We start from the raw sequence: 22,625 nt of genomic DNA, 5'->3' as shown, positions 1-22,625 counted from the left end.
CTGGTGGTTTATAGACCGAGCTTACACTGATTCCCATGAGATCAATGGACAGGACTTCAATGTTGTTCCTGTCAGACAGAGAGAACTTGTCAATATTCAGCCCGTGATGTACAAGGATGGCACTTCCATACTGGTCATGTGGTCTCTCCACTATGAGGGTCATACCATTGATGCATGGGCGAGATCTTGTGGGCCCACGGTGTGTCTCCTGGAGACACAGGGTATCACAATTGTTTATTACACACAGTTCGGCCAGGAGATCTTGCTTGGCTCCAGTAAGGCCTTCCGTGTTGAATGAGATGATGCTCAGTGCCGGTCCTGACAAGGACCCGTGTGGATGACGCTGAGCCTCGTCAACCAGTCAGCCGCTCGTCGCCATGAGGGTCGAGGCGAAGTTGTAGCGGTTGTAGCTTTAACAACAGCAGTGGTGTGGTAGAAGGATTCGCAGGTAACATAGTTGCCTGACAGGGACCGCGACGAGAACGCTCCTTCTGTGGTCCCCGTTGTGGTGGTGTTGAGGAGGCATTGTGGCAGTGTTGAGAAGGTATTTAGGAGGTGTTGTGGTGGTGTTGAGGAGGTGTTGTGGAGGTGTTGAGCAGGCATTGTGGCAGTGTTGAGGAGGTGTTGTGGGGGTGTTGAGAAGGTGTTGAGGAGGCATTGTGGCGGTGTTGCAGCATTGTGGCAGTGTTGAGGAGGCATTGTGGTGTTGTTGAGGAAGCATTGTGGCAGTATTGAGGAGGTGTGGTGGTGTTGAGGTGTTGTGGCAGTGTTGTAGCAGTGTTGAGGAGGCATTGTGGTGGTGTTGAGGAGGCATTGTAGCAGTTTTGAGGAGGTGTTGAGGCGATGTTGTGGCGGTGCTGAGCAGGCGTTGTGGCAGTGTTGAGCAGGCGTTGTGGCAGTTTTGAGCAGGCGTTGTGGCAGTGTTGAGGACGCATTGTGGCAGTGTTGAGGCAGTGTTGTGGCGGTGTTGAGGAGGCATTGTGGCGGTGTTGAAGAGGCATTGTGGTGATGTTGAGGAGGCATTGTGGTGGTGTTAAGGAGGCATTGTGGTAGTTTTGAGTAGGTGTCGTGGCAGTGTTGTGGCGGTGCTGAGCAGGCATTATGGCAGTGTTGAGGAAGCATTGTGGCAGTGTTGAGGTGGTGTTGTGGCAATGTTGAGGAGGCATTGTGGCGGTGTTCAAGTCAAGTCAACTTTATTGTCAAATATGCTATACATGCTCGACATACAGCACAGATGAAATTACAGTCCTCTCTGACCCACGGTGCAAACAGGCAATGCAATAAATAAATAAAAAAAATAGAATAATTGAATAGACAATACAAACAGTATAACCACTCTAGATAAGAACTGGACATAGACTAAACACTCATAAATAAAAATAGGATAATTGAAATAAACAATACAAATGGTATAAACACTAGATAAGAACTAGACATAGATTAAACACTCATATGTACACACACACACACACACACACACACACACACACACATATAAATTGAAGCAAATAAACAGTCAAGGGTACTTCAGGTATAGCAGATAAACATGAGATAAGCAGAATAAATGCTAAACAATAAACTAATAGCTGTTTAGGTGAGGTAGTGCGGAATAGTGCAAATGAGTGAGGTAAAGTGAGATGTGCGGTCCCTGAGTTCAGTGTGTTAATGAACGTTGAGAGTATGTGTGTGTGTGTGTGTGTTGGGGGGGAACTGTGAGGGTGACATGTCAGATGCTGAAGGGGGGGCAGGGGGGTGTGCGGGCAGAATCTGTGGCAGGGGGCAGAGGGGGGAGGAGGGGCAGAACAGGGAGGGAGTTGAGCCTCCTGACCGCCTGGTGAAAGAAACTGTCTTTGAGCCTACTGGTTTTGGCCCAGAGACTCCGCAGTGTCCTCCCCAATGGCAGCAGGCTGAAGAGGCTGTGAGATGGGTGAGTGGGGTCACCTGCAATCCTGATGGCTTTGCGGGTGAGGCGGGAGTTATATATATCCATTAGAGAAGGGAGAGAGACATCAATGATCCTCTCAGCTGCTCTCACGATGCACTGCAGAGTCTTGCAGCAGGACACGGTGCAGGCGCCATACCACATGGTGATGCAGCTGGTCAGGATGTTCTCGATGGTGCCTCTGTAGAATGTGTGCATGATGGGGGCCAGGGCTCTTGCTCTCCTCAGTTTGCGGAGGAAGTACAGATGCTGTTGGGCTATTTTGGCCAGTGATGTGGTGGTGTTGCTCCAGGATAGGTCTTCAGAGATGTGCACACCCAGAAACTTGGTGCTGCTCACCCTCTCCACTGCAGCACCATCGATAGATAGTGGAGCATGCTGGGTGTGCGCTCTCCTGAAGTCCACAACAATCTCCTTCGTCTTCTCCACATTCAGGCGGAGATTGTGGTCCTTGCACCACATGGCCAAGCGGCTCACCTCACTCCTGTAGATTGTCTCATCGCCATTGTTGATGAGACCCACTACAGTCGTGTCATCTGCAAACTTAATGAAGAGATTTGAGCTGGATGTTGGTGTGCAGTCATGGGTCAGCAGAGTGAAGAGGAGGGGGCTCAGCACACATCCTTGGGGGGCCCCGGTGTTCAATGTGATGATGCTGGAGGAGTTGCTGCTGACCCATACAGCCTGTGGTCTCCCCATCAGGAAGTCCAGCAGCCAGTTGCACAGGGAGGTGTTGAGTCCCAGCTGGTCCAGTTTATGGATGAGCTGCTGAGGAATGATTGTGTTGAATGCTGAGCTGAAGTCTATGAACAGCATTCTGACATACGAGTCTTTCATCTCCAGGTGGGTGAGGGCTGAGTGGAGGGCAGTGGAGATGGCGTCATCGGTCAAACAGTTGGACTGATATGCAAACTGGAAAGGGTCCAGGGTGGGGGGGAGGGCAGACTTGATATGCCGCATGACTAGCCGCTCGAAGCACTTCATGAGGATGGGAGTGAGTGCGACAGGGCGGTAGTCATTGAAGCAGGAGGGAGACGGCTTCTTCGGGACCGGGATGATGGTGGTGGCTTTGAGGCATGTGGGGACAACAGCCTGGCTCAATGAGATGTTGAAGTTGTCTGTAAAGACATCTGTGAGCTCCTTGGCACAGTCTCTCAGGACACGACCAGGAATGTTATCAGGACCCGGGGCTTTCCGTACATTTGTCATCCTGAGAGCTCTCCTCATGCTGTCTGGAGACAGTGTCAACACCTGGTCACTGGGAGGTGGTGGGGTCTTTTGTGCCGTGGTGCTGTTGTCTGCCTCAAAGTGAGCGAAGAAGTCGTTCAACTGATTCAGCAGAGACGTGGAGTCATCACAGGTCAGTGGCAAGGGCTTGTAATCTGTGATGGTCTGAATCCCCTGCCACAGGTTCCTGGTGTCTCTGCTGTCATTGAAATAGTCAGCAATGTACCTTGAATACTGTCTCTTGGCCACCCTGATGCCTCGAGACAGGTTGGCTCTAGCTGTCCTCAGGCCCACCTCATCCCCAGCTCTGAAGGTGGTGTTCCAAGCCCCCAGGAGCCTGTGGACTTCCCCTGTCAGCCATGGTTTCTGATTGGCCCAAATGGAGATGGTTCTGGTGACCATAACGTCGTCCATGCACTTCCTCATGTAGGCAGTGACGGTCTCTGTGTACTCTTGTAGATCTGTGGAGTTGTTGTAGGTGGCCGCCTGTCTGAACATGCTCCAGTCAGTGGTCGAAAAACAGTCCTGGAGTGCCTCTGATGACCCCTCTGGCCACACACGTATCTGCTTTTTAGCTGGTTTGGTGACTTTAACCAGCGGCCTGTATGCTGGCATTAGCATAACAGTGGAGTGATCTGGAGGCCTCTGCATGCTCTTGTGACAAGGCTTTCGCAGATAGCTTTTCGCAGACAGTTGTAATTTATCGTTGAGTGAGGAGTAATAGGCGTGCGCGATGTTATTCACCGCCACAATGCAAGGGGGCGCGAAGTCGCGAAATCGCTAGGAGTAGTTGGTGGGTGTGGTTAGTGGAGTGTTTATCCTCCGGTTACTTATAATGACTAGAACTGGAGTCGTATAGATGTACGTACTTCCTCACTTCCTCGATCAACTGCTCTTCGTGCTGCTCCATCTTCGCTCGTGTTTTTAAAAATGGTGGTCGTGCGTGAAAACAAACCAAACCAGGAAAGTAGGGAAGCGGAAGTGCGTGTACAGCGGATGTAGAGTGGACCAATCAGAGCCCTCTTGTCTGCGACGCTGTCTGCGAGGCTTCTGCGGTGGTCACAATTTTTGGGAGGTGCGCGCAGAGCATCTGCGAAGGTGGGGGGGCTACGCAGACGCTATCTGCGACGCCATCTGCGAGGACTGGGTTGTCAGCATAAATTGGCCTTGAGGCCCCAAGGTGGGGGAGGGATAGGGCTTTGTAGGCGTCCTTGTGCATGGTGTAAACATTGTCCAGAGTATTGTTTCCACGTGTGGGAAAGTTGATATGTCCATAGAGTTTTGGAAACACGCTCTTGGGGTTTGCATGATTGAAATCCCCAGCCAGGATGAGAAAAGCATCTGGGTGGGCTGTCTGCTGCTCACTGATGTGCTGATAGAGTTCAATCAGTGCTTCACTCCTGTTGTTATTGGAGCCAGGAGGGATGTAAATTGCTACCAGCAATATGGCTGTAAATTCCCTCGGCAGGTAGAATGGCCAGCATTTATTAATCATAAACTCCACCAGTGGTGAGCAGTGTTTGCAGACCACGAGAGCATCGCGGCACCAGGCATCACTGATGTAAACACAGAGTCCTCCGCCGCGAGTCTTCCCCCCCCTTGGCTAGCGCTCTGTCTGACCGGTAGCATGTTAGCTGGGCTAGCTGAATGGCACAGTCCAGGATGCTGTCGTTAAGCCATGTTTCCACAAACACAAGGACACAACACTCACTCACAGACTTAGGTGAGCGAAGCAGGTGGACATAATCCAGCTTGTTGTACAGAGAGCATACATTGGCCAGAATGATGGTAGGGATAGCCGGCCAGTGAGGGCTAGCTGCTAGCTTAGCCCGGATACCTCCGCGCTTGCCCCTCTTCTGCTTCCGCATGTTCCACCTGTCGCGCTTCCACTGTGGGCTGGATGCAGGAGTGGGGGTCGGTGGTTGAGCAGGCCTCCGGAGCAAACCGTAGCCGCATAGCACTTCCACGTCTGCTGGATTTATATCCGTGAATATAGTTCTGCGGATGTCGAGCAGAAACTCACGGGAGTATGTGCGCCTTGAAACTGATGGATGCGACAAAGACGAACAGATACACACTGTTTTAAAACACAAAAAATATGAAAACACCATTCTGTCGGGACAGAGAGGAGCCACTGCATGTGTACGCGCCACCATCTTGGAAAAATGTTGAAGAGGCATTGTGGCGATGTTGAGGAGGCGTTGTGGTGGTGTTGAGGAGGGGTTGTGGTAGTGTTGAGGTGTTTATTGTGGCAATGTTGAGGAGGGGTTGTGGCAGTGTTGAGGAGGCATTGTGGCAGTGTCGAGGAGGAGTGGTGGTGCTGAGGAGGCATTGTGGAGGTGTTAAGGAGGCGTTGAGGTGATGTGGAGGTGTTGAGGAAGCATTGTGGCAGTGTTGAGGAGGCATTGTGGCGGTGATGAGGAGGCGTTGTGAAGGTGTTGAGGTGTTTGTTGTGGCAGTGTTGAGGAGGTGTTTTGGCAGTGCCGAGGAGGCATTGTGGTGGTGCTGAGTAGGTGTTGAGCAGGCATTGTGGCGTTGTTTAGCAGGTGTTGTGGTAGTGTTGAGGAGGCATTGTGGCAGTGTTGAGGAGGTGTTGTGGTGGCATTGTAGTGGTGTTGAGGAGGTGTTGTGGTGGTGTTGAGGAGGCATTGTGGTGGTGTGGAGCAGGTGTTGTGGCAGTGTTGAGGAGGCATTGTGGAAGTGTTTAGGAGGTGTTTAGGAGGTGTTGTGGTGGTGTTGAGGAGGTGTTGTGGCAGTGTTGAGGTGGTGTTGAGCAGGCATTGTGTCAGTGTTGAGGAGGCATTTTGGCGGTGTTGAGCAGGCATTGTGGCGTTGATGAGCAGGTGTTGTGGCTGTGTTGTTGCAGCATTGTGGCAGTGTTGAGGAGGCATTGTGGTGTTGTTGAGGCAGTGTTGTGGCGGTGTTGAGGAGGCATTGTGGCAGTTTTGAGTAGGTGTTGTGGCAATGTTGTGGCGGTGCTTAGCAGGCATTGTGGCAGTGTTGAGGAGGCATTGTGGCAGTATTGAGGCGGCATTGTGGGAGTGTTGAGGAGGCATTGTGGCGGTGTTGAGGAGGCATTGTGGCGGTGTTGAGGAGGCGTTGTGGCAGTGTTGAGGTGTTTATTGTGGCAGTGTTGAGGAGGTGTTGTGGCGGTGTTGAGGAGGCATTGTGGCAGTGTCAAGGAGGCGTGGTGGTGCTGAGGAGGCATTGTGGAGGTGCTAAGGAGGCATTGGGGTGATGTGGAGGTGTTGAGGAGGCATTGTGGAGGTGTTGAGGAGGCATTGTGGAGGTGTTGAGGAGGCATTGTGGAGGTGTTGAGGAGGCATTGTGGTGGTGATGAGGAGGTGTTTTGGCAGTGTTGAGGAGGCATTGTGGCAGTGTTGTTGCAGCATTGTGGCAGTGTTGAGGAGGTGTTGTGGCGGTGTTGAGGAGGCATTGTGGCAGTGTCGAGGAGGAGTAGTGGTGCTGAGGAGGCATTGTGGCAATTTTGAGTAGGTGTTGTGGCAATGTTGTGGTGGTGCTTAGCAGGCATTGTGGCAGTGTTGAGGAGGCATTGTGGCAGTGTTGAGGCGGTGTTGTGGCAGTGTTGAGGCGGTGTTGTGGCAGTGTTGAGGAGGCATTGTGGCGGTGATGAGGAGGTGTTTTGGCAGTGTTGAGGAGGCTTTGTGGTGTTGTTGAGGAAGCATTGTGGCAGTATTGAGGAGGTGTGGTGGTGCTGAGGTGTTGTGGCAGTGTTGTAGCAGTGTTGAGGAGGCATTATGGTGGTGTTGAGGAGGCGTTGTGGCGGTGTTGAGGAGGCGTTGTGGCGGTGTTGAGGAGGCATTGTGGCAGTGTTGAGGAGGTGGTGTGGCGGTGTTGAGGAGGCATTATGGCAGTGTTGAGGAGGCATTGTGGTAGTGTCAAGGAGGCGTGGTGGTGCTGAGGAGGCATTGTGGAGGTGCTAAGGAGGCATTGGGGTGATGTGGAGGTGTTGAGGAGGCATTGTGGAGGTGTTGAGGAGGCATTGTGGAGGTGTTGAGGAGGCATTGTGGAGGTGTTGAGGAGGCATTGTGGTGGTGATGAGGAGGTGTTTTGGCAGTGTTGAGGAGGCATTGTGGCAGTGTTGTTGCAGCATTGTGGCAGTGTTGAGGAGGTGTTGTGGCGGTGTTGAGGAGGCATTGTGGCAGTGTCGAGGAGGAGTAGTGGTGCTGAGGAGGCATTGTGGCAATTTTGAGTAGGTGTTGTGGCAATGTTGTGGTGGTGCTTAGCAGGCATTGTGGCAGTGTTGAGGAGGCATTGTGGCAGTGTTGAGGCGGTGTTGTGGCAGTGTTGAGGCGGTGTTGTGGCAGTGTTGAGGAGGCATTGTGGCGGTGATGAGGAGGTGTTTTGGCAGTGTTGAGGAGGCTTTGTGGTGTTGTTGAGGAAGCATTGTGGCAGTATTGAGGAGGTGTGGTGGTGCTGAGGTGTTGTGGCAGTGTTGTAGCAGTGTTGAGGAGGCATTATGGTGGTGTTGAGGAGGCGTTGTGGCGGTGTTGAGGAGGCGTTGTGGCGGTGTTGAGGAGGCATTGTGGCAGTGTTGAGGAGGTGGTGTGGCGGTGTTGAGGAGGCATTATGGCAGTGTTGAGGAGGCATTGTGGTAGTGTTGAGGAGGCGTGGTGGTGCTGAGGAGGCATTGTGCAGGTGCTAAGGAGGCGTTGAGGTGATGTGGAGGTGTTGAGGAGGTGTTTTGGCAGTGTTGAGGAGGCGTTGTGACGGTGTTGAGGAGGCTTTATGGTGGTGTCGAGGAGGCCTTTTGGCAGTATCGAGGAGGTGTTGTGGAGGTGTTGTGGTGGTGCTGAGGAGGTTTTGTGGAGTTGTTAAGGAGGTGTTGAGGTGTTTTGGAGGTGTTGAGGATGAATTGCAGCAGTGTTGAGGACATGTGGACTGTTGAGCACTACACAGTCTTCTCTGAGTAAAACAGACATCACAGCTCCAGTCGTGTCATTATCAGCATGCCATCTCTGTCAGAATAAAGGATGTGATGTAATATCTCAAATTAATTCTCTGTGATAAACTTCCTGTCTGCTGCTCATCTTGTCCTTGCTGTGATATTCATCACCAACATTCCATGGATAAATTTAAACACTCACAATGGACCATTGTGGCTCTTACTGTACAGCAGCATTCTGTGTGAGAGTTCTTAATGTACTGTGTATGAAACTCTGTAAGTAGGTCAGTTACTGGGCGTGTATATTTTTGTGCGTGTGTGTGTATGTGCGCGTGCATGCGCTGCTGCAGGACTGCAGCCATTTTCTCCATGTTAATGTGTCATTGTGCCAATGCAGTTCAGCTGAAACCAGAATAAAACGGTGCATCATTTCCTCAAGGCAGAAATGAACAGAAGGAGGAGAAGGATGGAGGGATGGAAGGGATGCATAGTTTATACAAACATTTACACAGATAATTTTTACATGAAAATACACACACACACACACACACACACACACACACACATGCATCCTTTTTTGCATTTCTCACTTTTTCCTTGGAATTATGGAGTAATTAAAAAAAAAGAATATATATATATATATATAAAATATGGGAGAGAGAGAGAGAGAGAGAGAGAGAGAGAGAGAGAGAGCGATTGGCCGAGCAAACGAATGAGAATGCAGGATTTGCTGCAGTAACCTGCTTTTTTCACTGCTGCAGATGATCGATCATCTACTACAAATCTCTCTCTCTCTCTCTCTCTCTCTCTCTCTCTCTCTTTCTCTCTCTCTCTTTTGTGCGTGTGTGGGGGGGGGGAAGGTTGGGGGGGGAACTCATTTCATCTTCAAAAAGCTCCAGAGCTAAAAGGTGCTACTTACACACACACACACACACACACACACACGGAGGGAGAGAGAGCAAGCCTGTTTTTTGTAGGTTTCAGGGTCTTTAATCAGATCTGTGTTTAGAATCACGGGTTTGAATCATTGGTTTTGTCTGTAATGTCCAGAATTTGGGTGCTTTTGTGTATTTTGTTTTCATGGAGAAGAACTGAATGAAGTCACACACAGCCGACCATCCAGCCTGTTTAAATAGCAATGGAATTGAGATGTGGGGAAGGAAACTCATCCCACTCCTGATGTCATATTTTTACACAGCTTAAAGCATGAGCAGAAGATAATAACGGAGATAAGAAAAGGAAAGGAGGCTATTTCAGGAGAGAGAGATGTGCAGAGAGATAGAATGAGAAGAAAAGAAAGAAAAAAAATATATAAAAATCAAAAAGAGAAGATCAGAAAAGAAAAGCTGGATGAAGAGCCATATATGTATGTCAGGTGCACAGTATGTTTCTCACCATCTGTAATGATCTGTAACTCTGTTCCAGGACCTGGTCCTAAAAATTTTTGCTCATTAAACACTGGTGCAGTGTTAAACACAAACAAAAAGCAAGAAAAATATCATTCTAATAGTGTGTTTTAATGGCTGCAACAGGATGAGTGTGTGTGTGTGTGTGTGTGTGTGTGTGTGTGTGTGTGTGTGTGTGTGTGTGTGTGTGTGTGTGTTACAAGGTGTGAACAGCACTGTGAACAGATCAGTGTGATTTATATTTTGGGATTCAGTGACTGTGACTGAGAATAAATCAATATATCAGGCTCCACCTTTTCCTGGCCTGTTACCACGGCAATGCTGTGATTCCATCAATGGTGGAAGAATGTTGTTGCCATGGCAACAGTTATGAATGAGAACAGGCTGGTTACCATAGAAACAGTGTGAATGAGGAATCACCCATCACTATAAAGATATGACATGTGACAGGCCTCGCTGTCAAATAATCACCTGATGTTATTTCCCCATGATATGTTTTACATATGCACTGTGTGTGTGTGTGTGTGTGTGTGTGTGTGTGTGTGTGTGTGTGTGTGTATATGTGTGTGTGTGTGTGTGTGTGTGTGTGTGTGTGTGTACTGTATATATGTTCTATATGTGTATGTACAAGTACCGTGCATTTATATGTACCAGTCAAAAATCTGGACAAGCTTTCTAATTATTTTTTTCTTTCTTGTTATTAACTAAAAGTCACTTCATGTCTTGAAGTAATGATGGATGTCGTTTCTCTTTACTGAGTTGTTTGGTTCTTGACATAATATGGATTACTGCAGTTGTGGAATCAGGTGATTTACTGTATTTTTATTATTTACTGTTTACTGTTTGATCTCAAATGCATTAAGAAGGCAAGAAACTCGTCCACTAATTTTGTTGATTCAGTTGGTCAGGTCAAGGCTCAGTAATGATATGGAGCAATAAAATGAAGTCAGCTGACGACCTGAATGTACTGAATGACCAGGTTCACCTCAGTGTATATATACTGTATATGTATATGTACTGTTTACAGTGGTGCTTTAAAATTTGTGAACCCTTTAGAATTTTCTATATTTCTGCATAAATATGACCTAAAACATCATCAGATTTTCACACAAGTCCTAAAAGTAGATAAAGAGAACCCAGTTAAACAAATGAGACAAAATATTATACTTGGTCATTTATTTATTGAGGAAAATGATCGAATATTACATATCTGTGAGTGGCAAAAGTATGCGAACCTTTGCTTTCAGTATCTGGTGTGACCCCCTTGTGCAGCAATAACTGCAACTAAACGTTTGCGGTAACTGTTGATCAGTCCTGCACACCGGCTTGGAGGAATTTTAGCCCGTTCCTCCGTACAGAACAGCTTCAACTCTGGGATGTTGGTGGGTTTCCTCACATGAACTGCTCGCTTCAGATCCTTCCACAACATTTCCATTGGATTAAGGTCAGGACTTTGACTTGGCCATTCCAAAACATTAACTTTATTCTTCTTTAACCATTCTTTGGTAGAACGACTTGTGTGCTTTGGGTTGTTGTCTTGCTGCATGACCCACCTTCTCTTGAGATTCAGTTCATGGACAGATGTCCTGACATTTTCCTTTAGAATTCGCTGGTATAATTCAGAATTCATTGTTCCATCCATGATGGCAAGCCGTCCTGGCCCAGATGCAGCAAAACAGGCCCAAACCATGATACTACCACCACCATGTTTCACAGATGGGATAAGGTTCTTATGCTGGAATGCAGTGTTTTCTTTTCTCCAAACGTAATGCTTCTCATTTAAACCAAAAAGTTCTATTTTGGTCTCATCCGTCCACAAAACATTTTTCCAATAGCCTTCTGGCTTGTCCAAGTGATCTTTAGCAAACTGCAGACGAGCAGCAATGTTCTTTTTGGAGAGCAGTGGCTTTCTCCTTGCAACCCTGCCATGCACACCATTGTTGTTCAGTGTTCTCCTGATGGTGGACTCATGAACATTAACATTAGCCAATGTGAGAGAGGCCTTCAGTTGCTTAGAAGTTACCCTGGGGTCCTTTGTGACCTCGCCGACTATTACACGCCTTGCTCTTGGAGTGATCTTTGTTGGTCGACCACTCCTGGGGAGGGTAACAGCGGTCTTGAATTTCCTCCATTTGTACACAATCTGTCTGACTGTGGATTGGTGGAGTCCAAACTCTTTAGAGATGGTTTTGTAACCTTTTCCAGCCTGATGAGCATCAACAACGCTTTTTCTGAGGTCCTCAGAAATCTCCTTTGTTCGTGCCATGATACACTTCCACAAACATGTGTTGTGAAGATCAGACTTTGATAGATCCCTGTTCTTTAAATAAAACAGGGTGCCCACTCACACCTGATTGTCATCCCATTGATTGAAAACACCTGACTCTAATTTCACCTTCAAATTAACTGCTAATCCTAGAGGTTCACATACTTTTGCCACTCACAGATATGTAATATTGGATCATTTTCCTCAATAAATAAATGACCAAGTATAATATTTTTGTCTCATTTGTTTAACTGGGTTCTCTTTATCTACTTTTAGGACTTGTGTGAAAATCTGATGATGTTTTAGGTCATATTTATGCAGAAATATAGAAAATTCTAAAGGGTTCACAAACTTTCAAGCACCACTGTATATCCTGCATATGTGTGTCTATTATATAGACATGAGTGTTTTACTTGGAAATATGCCACTCATATTTTTCATCCGAGCTCCATCCGGGACATGGAGAACCAAAACCAGGACATAAATCTCTATCTGTCACTTGTGAGGAATTTGATTAATTGTTTTGATAAATTTGGGGACTTTTTGTTTGTGAGTGCATCGATATCATAAAAAGAAAATCACCTGTTGACTTGAAGATGTGAAGTTTATCTTATCCAGACACGCAGCTTGTGAACAGGCAAGGCTTGGGGCCCCCTGGCCCAGGGGCTCCCTGAGAGTCGGGGCCTGAGGGCTTATTTATTTTGTTTTTTATTGTTTTTATTGTTCTTTACCATTGTATTTTCACATTTGGAATTTAATAAACTTTGGTTTCATACATTTTTCGTTGGTGTCAGATTATTTATAACATATTGGTGATGAACACTGGTCAGAAGGGCTCCCTGGAAATTTTTGCTTGGGGCCACAACAGACTCTAGAATCGCCTCTGATCTTCTCGTGTTGAAAAACTCACATTTTTCAAATGAAATCTATCGCGGATCTGACTGACATATTTCCTAATATTTCACTCTGGTGATGTCACTCCCAGTGTTTTCCCATTGACTAGATGTGTGTTGTCAAAATGGCAAACCAGTTCAAAATTAAAATTCTTTTGATCAACTTGTGTATTTTTTGTGGATGTGTCCATATAATATAAAGAACATTACACTGTGGGGTGAAGATATGAAGTTTGTCTCATGTTGAAAAATAGATCACTCTTTCTCTTTGCTCACTCATGATATCTACATTCACCACGTGAAGATAAACTTCATATCTTCATGCCACCTTGTAAGATCTTCTATATATACACTGTATATCAAATGTATATGTAATGTATGTTTGTTTGTACATTACATCGTGGTCCTTTATCAGGATTGTCTCGTATCACTCTGCAGGGTGACTGAAAGAGTTTAAAAGTCTGAATACACTTAAAAAGCCTGTTTTCATTCCATCTGTTATCAAAAATAAATGAAATTAAATATTTTCATTTATTTTTGGATAAATATGTTTGTATGTTTGAGAACATTGATCTGTGTTAATTAATCTGAGCCAATGATTGTGTTGTAATTCAGACAGTAATTTATTTTCACTCTCTTGTCTCTTTTCTTCACAGAATTCTATCGACAGTGGGTTCAGACTTCGACCTGAGGACGCTGCGGGCTGTCAGAGTGCTGAGACCCCTGAAGCTGGTGTCTGGGATTCCCAGTGAGTATTCAAGAGAGAGAACAAGAGATGAAATGAATGAGGGAGAGAGTCACTTTGATGTTATTGTTGTGGAATGTTGTGTTCATGCAAACCTCCAAAATTATAAAATACAGTTGGTCCCATACGCTCAAAAAAAAAAAAACCCTGCTGTGCTGTTACTGACTCTTCACTCTGAAAACAAAGTGTCAATCCTTAAATCAAAATTCCACCCTGAACACAATAAATATGCTTATAATGAAATGTGTGTTTAGTGATTCTGGCTTTCTGATTTATTGGTTGGTGATCTGTTTCCGTTATTCCTGTGAGAAGTTAGCAATTCTGTTTTATGAGAATGTCATAGGAGATGTGATTGTTATCGCTAATGCAGTTACAATGGATTTTAATAGTAAAAAATTTCAACGTTCTCAAATACAAGTTTTAGCGGTCGAGTTTCGCTGTTAGCTCTTAAAAACAAAAGAACAAGGGTTTCTTTTCTGTCTCACTGTTTTATAGCAACCTAAACACTGTCACAGAGACATGCACTGCTGGACTACAGAATACTACAGTACATGACCAAGAACTTATTAAACACTAGTTTTATAAACGAACGTCTGTTTGTCCTCCAGGCCTGCAGGTGGTGCTCAAATCCATCATGAAGGCCATGATCCCCCTGTTGCAGATTGGCCTGCTGCTCTTCTTCGCCATTCTCATGTTTGCCATCATCGGCCTTGAGTTCTACATTGGCAAATTTCACACCACCTGCTTCGATATCATCACTGGTGAGCTTGTGTCCGATTTTGAAAGCAAAAAAGTTCCATTCATGAGTCCATGTAGGTGATTTTGACCCAAGAGTCATCAGTGTGAACATGTGTGTGGGATTTATTTTTTTGTGCCTGTTTCTATCAATATCGTTTAACTTGCTAATTCAACTTGCTGTCAAGTTTAATTTGATGGCCTGTGTGGTGTCAAAGAAGATTACCTGAATATTTTGTTTGTGTTTACTGTCAGTGGACTGATGAAAGTGTGTGCCTGTTTCTGACAGAGGAAATTCGGGAAGAGTTTCCATGTGGAACTGAGTCCCCCTCTCGAATGTGTCCAAATGGTACAATCTGTAAGAAATACTGGCTTGGACCAAACTATGGAATCACGCAGTTTGACAACATCCTGTTTGCCGTCCTCACCGTCTTCCAGTGCATCACGATGGAGGGCTGGACAGATCTTCTTTACTATGTGAGTCACAATAGTGTAACGATCATCTGAATTTCTGCCACAGTGATGATTCCGGTAAAAAGGTAAAAGGATGCTGAAAACAGATTTGCTGAAGTGAAAAGTTTTCTAACATCACTCGTCCTGATGACAGATATTTTCTGAACACATCTTTACTGTCAGGTGAAGACTTTATGAAATATCTACAGAAATGCAACACAAAGCAAGTGATGGGAAAAGAGGGACAATTGACTCACTAAATGTGTGCTGTGAGTCTGCAAAACAGGAAGAGAAATATACAGAGCTTCAGAACGAGCAGGGTTTCTGCTCTTATCACAGAGGAACAGACTGTCCATTTACAGAAGAACCTCCTGTTCTCTTAACTCCTGTGCCAGCCATCTTGTAAAATCCTGTTATAAAAATCCCTGCATGAAACTCTGAAATCCTCTTTCACTGATCTTCCTGATTGAAAGCCAGAGTGTCAGTCAGAGATCAAGGTCAAGTAACAGGAACTCACTTTAAAAAAAAAATCTTTTAATGGTCAGATTTTTTCTTGTTCTGTTCACTATGAAGTGATCCATGCTGTCTGTGTCAGCGCTACTGAGAGTCCCTCCTCATGCACCAGTGAAGAATGAATTACTAAATAAAACTTAGAAAATCTCTCTCTCTCTTTCTCTGTGTGTGTATGTATGTGTGTATGTGTGTGTGTGTGTGTGTGTGTGTGTGTGTGTGTGTGTGAAAGAGAAAGAGAGAGAGAGAGAGAGAGAGAGAGAGAGAGAGCCAGCCTTGTGAACCCATTGCTATATTTATCTTTGGTCAGTGTTGAACTGGAGTTATTCTTACAGCTGCTGAGGAAGAAACCAATGAAAATTTAATGGCCAAAATGCTGCAGTACATATGAGAGAGAGAGAGAGAGAGAGAGAGAGAGAGAGAGGAAAAAGTCTACTGCGGTAAAAATAATCTTGACCAATTCACAGATTTTCATAACCTTCTGGTGTTTTGTATCTTGTTTTCTTCTTTTCTGTGTGCAAGAAGACAAGGAGGCCACCCTGTTTAATTACACTCGAGATTCGAACTGATGATCGGATGAAACCAGGCCAAATGTTTTAAAGTTGGCTTTATGTTTGTCTCTTTTCTGTAAGGACACAGCATGTGGGACATTTTTCCTTCTGTACAGATGGCTCACTCCTACTGTGTTTGCCAAGAGGTGTGGAAATAAGCTAGTTCTCATCCGGTCCGTCTCTCTACTGAACCTCACCCGTATGTTCAGTTTTACAGGAGACGTAGCGTAGAGCTGAACAGATCACTGTGAGGGGAAAAATCTGACCATTATAATTATTACAGTGAACATTAGTCAATCCACCCGACATTTATTTTGTTTATTTTGCAATTGCATATGTCAGCACAGAGTGTAAAATGTAGAGCTTCTGGCAAACATATGGTACAATTGGGAGGGGGCATTGAGGGGCAGTGAGAGGGGGTCACGTGCCCGCCACTGTGCAGTTCACAGTGATTGAATTTTATTTAAAATTCACACCTGCAAGAGTCCAATCTGTGTCCAAAACACAGTAAATGCAACCTGAAACTTAATTGTTTTGATTCTCTGATTTAAAACAAAACAGTGACAGAAGTAAGTGTGTGTGTGTGTGTGTGTGTGTGTGTGTGTGTGTGTGTGTGTGCGCGCGTGTGTGTGTGTGTCTGACTGTCTCAGAGTGATGACGCCTCAGGCAGTGCATGGAACTGGATGTACTTCGTCCCCCTCATCATCATTGGCTCTTTCTTCATGCTCAACCTGGTACTTGGAGTGCTGTCTGGGTGAGTGAGTGTGTGTGTGTGTGTGTGTGTGTGTGTGTGTATGTGTGTGTGTGTGTGTGTGTGTACACACTATGGAAACCTTGCAGAGATAGAATTACAGCTAAGTGTGCACATCTGTGTGTGTGTGTGTGTGTGTGTGTGTGTGTGTGTGTGTGTGTGTGTGTGTGTGTGTGTGTAAAACACAGTGAGTTTGCTAAAGAGCGAGAGCGGGTGGAGAACCGCAGTGAGTTCCTGAAACTGAGGCGACAGCAACAGATTGAGAGAGAACTGAATGGATATCTGGAGTGGATCTGCAAAGCAGGTGAGCAGCTCCACAAATCCATGAGTCCATCTGTGTCTCCATAACCCTCTCAATTAATGTCTTCATCAGCATCTCCACATCTTCACTCACTTGCTCTGTGTCTATAAGTTTATAATTTTCTTTGTTTATCTTTGTCATGTGAGTTTAGACATGAGAGTAAATCAAAGGGAGAATTTCACTGAGGGAGTCGTGGATTGGTGTTGTGGGGTAGATGTGGTTGGATCAGTGCAGTGGGTTAAGGCTAGTTGTGGGGTGTATTCAGGTGGGTTGTAGTGGGGTGAGGATATTCGGGAGGGTGGGGTGGGGCTAGTTGGGCAGGTGTATTGAAGTAAGTGTAGTCAAGTGGGACAGGTGGGTGGAGTTAGATTGTAGTCAATGTTTGATTTCCTGTTTCTCCAGAGGAAGTGATTCTGGCTGATGAGGACAATGACGGTGATGACCGGATGCCCTTTGATGGTATTTATATGCAAGCAATTTCTCTCTCTTATCTTTCTCTTCCAGTTCTTGTGAGCGAGTGAGTGTGTGCATGTGCAAGGGTTTGCACATGTGACCATGAGTGTTCATGTGTGCAAGTGTGTAGCAGAGATGAGAGCAATGCTGCCTCTGCATTAAACCTTAAACACATCACTTTGTGTGAGTGCACATGTGAATGCAAGTGTGTGTGTGTGTGTGTGTGTGTGAGAGAGAGACAGAGAGCGAGAGAGAAGGCGAGAGCACATGAGCGAGAGAGAGTGAGCAAGAGCACACACGCGTGCATGCGTGCGATAGAGTGAGTGAGCGAGCAAGTGAAAGTGTGCCTAGAGAGTGAGTGAGAGAGAGAGAGTGAGCGCATGCGAGTATATGTCTGTATGTGTGAGAGAGTGTGCATTCGCAAGAGAGAGCAAGCGTGAGGGAGGGAGAGCGTGAGAGACGAGCGAACACGCATGCACGAGAGAGAGAGAGCGCGAGCGCACGAGGGAGACACAGCAAGTGAGTGTGCACACACAAGTGTTTGCGTGCACTGCAAAAAATTGAAAACTGAATCTCATCTCATTATCTGTAGCCGCTTTATCCTGTTCTACAGGGTCGCAGGCGAGCTGGATCCTATCCCAGCTGACTACGGGCGAAAGGCGGGGTTCACCCTGGACAAGTCGCCAGGTCATCACAGGGCTGACACATAGACACAGACAACCATTCACACTCACATTCACACCTACGCTCAATTTAGAGTCACCAGTTAACCTAACCTGCATGTCTTTGGACTGTGGGGGAAACCGGAGCACCCGGAGGAAACCCACGCGGACACGGGGAGAACATGCAAACTCCGCACAGAAAGGCCCTCGCCGGCCACGGGGCTCGAACCCGGACCTTCTTGCTGTGAGGCGACAGCGCTAACCACTACACCACCGTGCCGCCCGGAAACTGAATTTAAAGAGAAAATTCCTTAATACTAGTCAAATGATCTTGCTGCATGGACAGTTATTTTTAGTTGACAAGACGTTTTAGAATAAGTTGTTTGCAATCTAGAGCTAGGGTTAATAATCTCAGAAATGGCGTCTTGTATTCTTCTAATAGGAAATGCTAGATCATTTCAACTATTCAAGATATTTTCACTTGCTAAGACATAATTTTTTGCAGTGTGTGTGAACGAGATAACATGCATGTGCGTGTGAGCAAGAACAAGCACGTGCGAGAGAGAGAGAGAGCATGAGCATGCACAAGCGCGAGAGAGAGAGAGAGAGAGAGAGAGAGAGAGAGAGAGAGAGAGAGAGCCCACCTGCCCGAGTGTTTGTGTGCGTGAGAGAGAGAGAGTGTGAAAGAGAGCAAGCGAGAGAGTGCACAAGAGAGAGCAAGTGAGCACGCGAGTGTGTGTGTGTGTGTGTGTGTGAGAGAGCGAGTGTTTGTGTGTGTGAGAGAGAGAGAGAGAGAGAGTGCATGCATGTGTTGTCTTTGAAAGCTTTTATATTTTAAATAACAAAACCCACACAAATCATTGAAAGTTTCAAAAGACACAGATTTAATTTGCTGAAAACTGGACCATGATGCATTGCTGCTGTCTGTGGTGTGCAGGATCACGGAGAAGACCAACGCTAAAGAAGAGCAAAAATGACCTGCTAAACCCAGATGAGGGAGACGGAGACCTCGCTTTAGGTAGAAATTGTACAGTAAAAGTTTTTCAGTCTGCTCGTGTGTGTGTGTGTGTGCTTGTAGGTAACAAAGTTACAGCCACATGAGAATATGACAGCGTTTTCAAAACCTTAAATTTTGTCCATATTTTACATCTCATTTTTGTCTCTCAGGCTCTCCGTTTGCTCGTGCCAGCCTGAAGAGCTCCAAGCTCGAGGGCTCGTCCTTCCGAAAGAAGGAGCGGCGGCTGCGTTTCTTTATTCGCCACATTGTGAAAACGCAGGCTTTCTACTGGACTGTGCTCTGTTTAGTTGGTCTGAACACTCTGTGTGTGGCCGTGGTCCACTACGACCAGCCCGAGCTGCTGTCAGACTTCTTGTGTGAGTCCCTGTTCTACTGCACTTACCCTTCTTCATCCCTTTTTCCTTAAACGAGAGTACAGTTCTTTGTCAGTTAGAGCTGTGAAGAGTATTTGACAAGTGAGTTGAATATGAAACGTCATTAACGTGGCTGTTTCTAGTCTGTGTTTATTTAAACATAATAATGTAAAAGTAAACAGTATGTCTGCGTTGGGTTTAATCCACTCCTGAGGCTGGAGGGTTGATGCCGTGTGCAGGGAAGTTGGTCCAATCATCACAAATATAATTCTCTCTCTCTCTCTCTCTCTCTCTCTCTCTGTCTGATCTCTTCTTTCTCTGGGACATAGACTTTGCAGAGTTTATATTCCTTGGGATTTTCATGTCGGAGATGTGTATTAAAATGTATGGACTCGGAACTCGGCCATATTTTCACTCTTCCTTTAACTGCTTTGACTGCATCGTAAGCGCTCTTCTTTCTTTACATTTTATTTTCTTTCATCAGTCAGATCTACAAATAAAGTGTGTGTGTGTGTGTGTGTGTGTGTGTGTGTGTGTGTGTGTGTGAGACAGGTCATATGTGGCAGTATTTTCGAGGTGCTCTGGGCAATGATCCAGCCTGGGACATCATTTGGGATTAGTGTATTACGAGCTCTCAGGTTGCTAAGGATCTTCAAAGTGACCAAGTGAGTACATCTGTCTGTTTCTATGTTTGTCTGTCTCATTATCTGTCTGTCTCCCTGTCTGTCTGTCTGTCATTCTTACTGTTTTCCCTTTGTTATTCTTCCCCACTGTCTGTCCTGTATGTCTCATGTCCCTGTGCATATCTCTTGTCCCCCATACGTCTCCTAACCCTCTACATCTCTCATACCCTCTGTGTATGTCGTATCACTCTATATGTTTCATAACATAACCCTAACCCTCTGCATCTTGTATCACACTGTCTCATGTCTGCATATTTGGTATTACTGAGTATGTCTCATGTCCTCCTACATCTCTTATGTCCCTATGTGTACCTTGTGTCTCTCTGCACATCTTCTGTTCCTTGCCATTTCTCATGACAATCTTTTTAACAGAATTGATTTTTCTTTTGATAATAATGGATATTAGAAATATTCTTCTCATGATAATAATCTACTGCACTCATCTTGCACTTGATTCCACTTTTGCACTCACACTTTAAAGCTCCCTTTAGTGATATTTCTTTTAAGACTTCTTCTATGTATCTTGATTGTCAATTTTCTTTTTGTAAGTCGCTTTGGATAAAAGAGTCTGCTAAATGAATAAATGTAAATAATGGAGATAATGATTTAATAACAATCATTTAAGAAAGACACAATGGAAAACACAAAATTAACCCACAAATTAAGATTTTAAAAACAAATTAAATTATTATTTTTGTGAAAGCAAGCCCACAGATGTGCACAGTGCAGGGACTGTGTGAGCTGTATGGAGCAGTGGCTCTGTAAATGAAAGCATATTTATTTTATTTGTAATGAAATGTGGTTTTATTTGGTGCTCAGTGGTGCAAACCAATGATTATAAAATAGTCCATCTCCTACTTGTGTTATTTTAACAAATATCTTTTACTTGTTTCCTGTGAAAAGACCAAAAAAAGAAGAATTTGTATACCTTTTTCTCGACCAGAACATTTTGGTGTTATTTCAAGTTTTTTGTGCCATGTTTAAGATGTATTTGTGATGGGAAATTTGTTGAAACCTGACAACTCGTCCCAGCTTCAAACCTGCACCTTGCAAGCTTCAAATTAAAATATAATCCTTTTTCACTTTTGCAACTTTTTTGTTTGTCCTGCAGGATCACCGTCCTGACAAACAAACAAACAAACAAACAAACAAACAAACAAACAAACAAACAAACAAACACCTCAAAATGATATTGGTTCTTCTAACTGTATCTGTATTTGTTTAGGATTTATTTTTTTGTTTAATTTGAATAGTGTATTTGTAACAGTTGCTGCTGTGTTGAAGTTACAGTGCAGTAGTGTGACTAGGACTGGGGTAATGACATCACATTTTTGCTGATACGGATGTGCTGCTGCATATAAAGGGAAAACATCCCTAGGCTTGGGACGAATGACGATCGTTTTGGGAATTGGCGACAGATTCCGACTAATGCGATGGTGGTGGGAAAATGTGGTATTTACAGCTTAAAAACTGACAAAAATAAAGTATGCTGTATTTCTTTATATGTAGTTTCTTTTCACTTGTTTTGTATCTGATACAAACTTTAATAAGGTTTGCTGTCTGACTGCGGAGGAGAGCATCAAAACATCTTTCTTTGATAAATGAAACAGATACAGTGTCTTGCAAAAGTATTCATCCCCCTTGGTGTTTGTCCTATTTTGTCACATTACAAGCGTCTTTAAAGTAGTCGGCATGTTGTGTAAATCAAATCGTGCTAAACCCCCAAAAATCCATTTTAATTCCAGCTTGTAATGCAACAAAACAGGACCAACACCAAGGGAGTGAATACTTTTGCAAGACACTGTAAAGTCATGAATGTCTTCATTCTGAAAATAAAGCAGTGTGTTGTTTACGAGAGCGACTTCACTAAACAACAATTCAATAATGATCTCTGCTGCTGTTCACCACAGAGCACATACATGTGTTGTTTAAATAATTTAATTTAAATTTATAATAAGCTTATTTATAGCTACTAACTCACTGTGGTTATTTACCCAGCATCAGTGCTGCAGAATTGCTGACCTGGTAAATAGAAAATTAAACCAAAGCCCCCCCGACTCAATGCTAATGCTAGAGATTGTCACTACAGCCAACTCAGAACCAGCTTCCAGTATTTTTTTGCATCATAATGATGTAATGTATACATGACATGTCATGTGATTCTTTCCCCTTTTTAGAGCCACAGGTGAGACTTTCTTCAATTGGTGATCCTTAAGGGTACTATAGGACAATGTCATGTTGCACACACCGTCTCACAAGCCTTCAAGAGGCCTCAAACAACTTGTGGGATGATGTATCACATGGCTTTCAGATCAGAATCAGAATCTCTTTATTTTGAAAAGTATGCTACACATATGAGAAATTTGTTGTGGTGTGTGCACACATTGAGGGTGAAAGTCCATGTAAAGAGTTGAAAAGTTGAAAGTCATTTTAAAAGTTTAAAGTCAGGATAAAGTCCATTTCATATTTACAAATACTTGTGATTTTTTAAAAACATGTTTATTTGTTAAAATCAGAACAGTTTTTATCCCCCGCTGGCCAAAAGGCCTGAAGGGGGATTATGTTGTGGCAATGTCTGTCCATCCATCCGTCTGTCTGTCCGTCCGTCCCGGGAAGGGTTCTCACCTTCTGAAATCAACTCCTCTCACAATTTTTGGAGGAATTTCACCAAACTTGGCAAAAGGCCTTGTTATATGACGGTAATACGCATATTATTATTTTGTTCAATTCAGTCGCATTTTACCAAAGTTACGGCCCTTGATTAACAACC

The 22,625-nt window shown here is 44.8% G+C and overlaps 1 protein-coding gene across 1 annotated transcript in view; it reads left to right on the top strand.

Moving 5' to 3' along the window:
- Nucleotides 1-22,625, top strand: part of LOC132869113 (voltage-dependent P/Q-type calcium channel subunit alpha-1A-like) — a 76,263-nt gene that overhangs the window by 51,990 nt on the left and 1,648 nt on the right. The window contains exons 4-13 of the mRNA XM_060902460.1: nt 13,297-13,388; nt 13,994-14,146; nt 14,410-14,597; nt 16,285-16,388; nt 16,574-16,689; nt 17,089-17,145; nt 18,739-18,810; nt 18,942-19,175; nt 19,502-19,614; nt 19,725-19,837. Of these exons, the coding sequence (XP_060758443.1) occupies nt 13,297-13,388; nt 13,994-14,146; nt 14,410-14,597; nt 16,285-16,388; nt 16,574-16,689; nt 17,089-17,145; nt 18,739-18,810; nt 18,942-19,175; nt 19,502-19,614; nt 19,725-19,837 (1,242 nt within the window). The remainder of the gene's footprint in view (nt 1-13,296; nt 13,389-13,993; nt 14,147-14,409; nt 14,598-16,284; nt 16,389-16,573; nt 16,690-17,088; nt 17,146-18,738; nt 18,811-18,941; nt 19,176-19,501; nt 19,615-19,724; nt 19,838-22,625) is intronic.

This window comes from Neoarius graeffei, chromosome 20, assembly GCF_027579695.1.
Source record: "Neoarius graeffei isolate fNeoGra1 chromosome 20, fNeoGra1.pri, whole genome shotgun sequence".
Lineage (NCBI taxonomy): Eukaryota > Metazoa > Chordata > Actinopteri > Siluriformes > Ariidae > Neoarius > Neoarius graeffei.
Note: the sequence above shows the minus strand (reverse complement) of the source record. Positions and strands in the feature narration are given on the sequence as shown.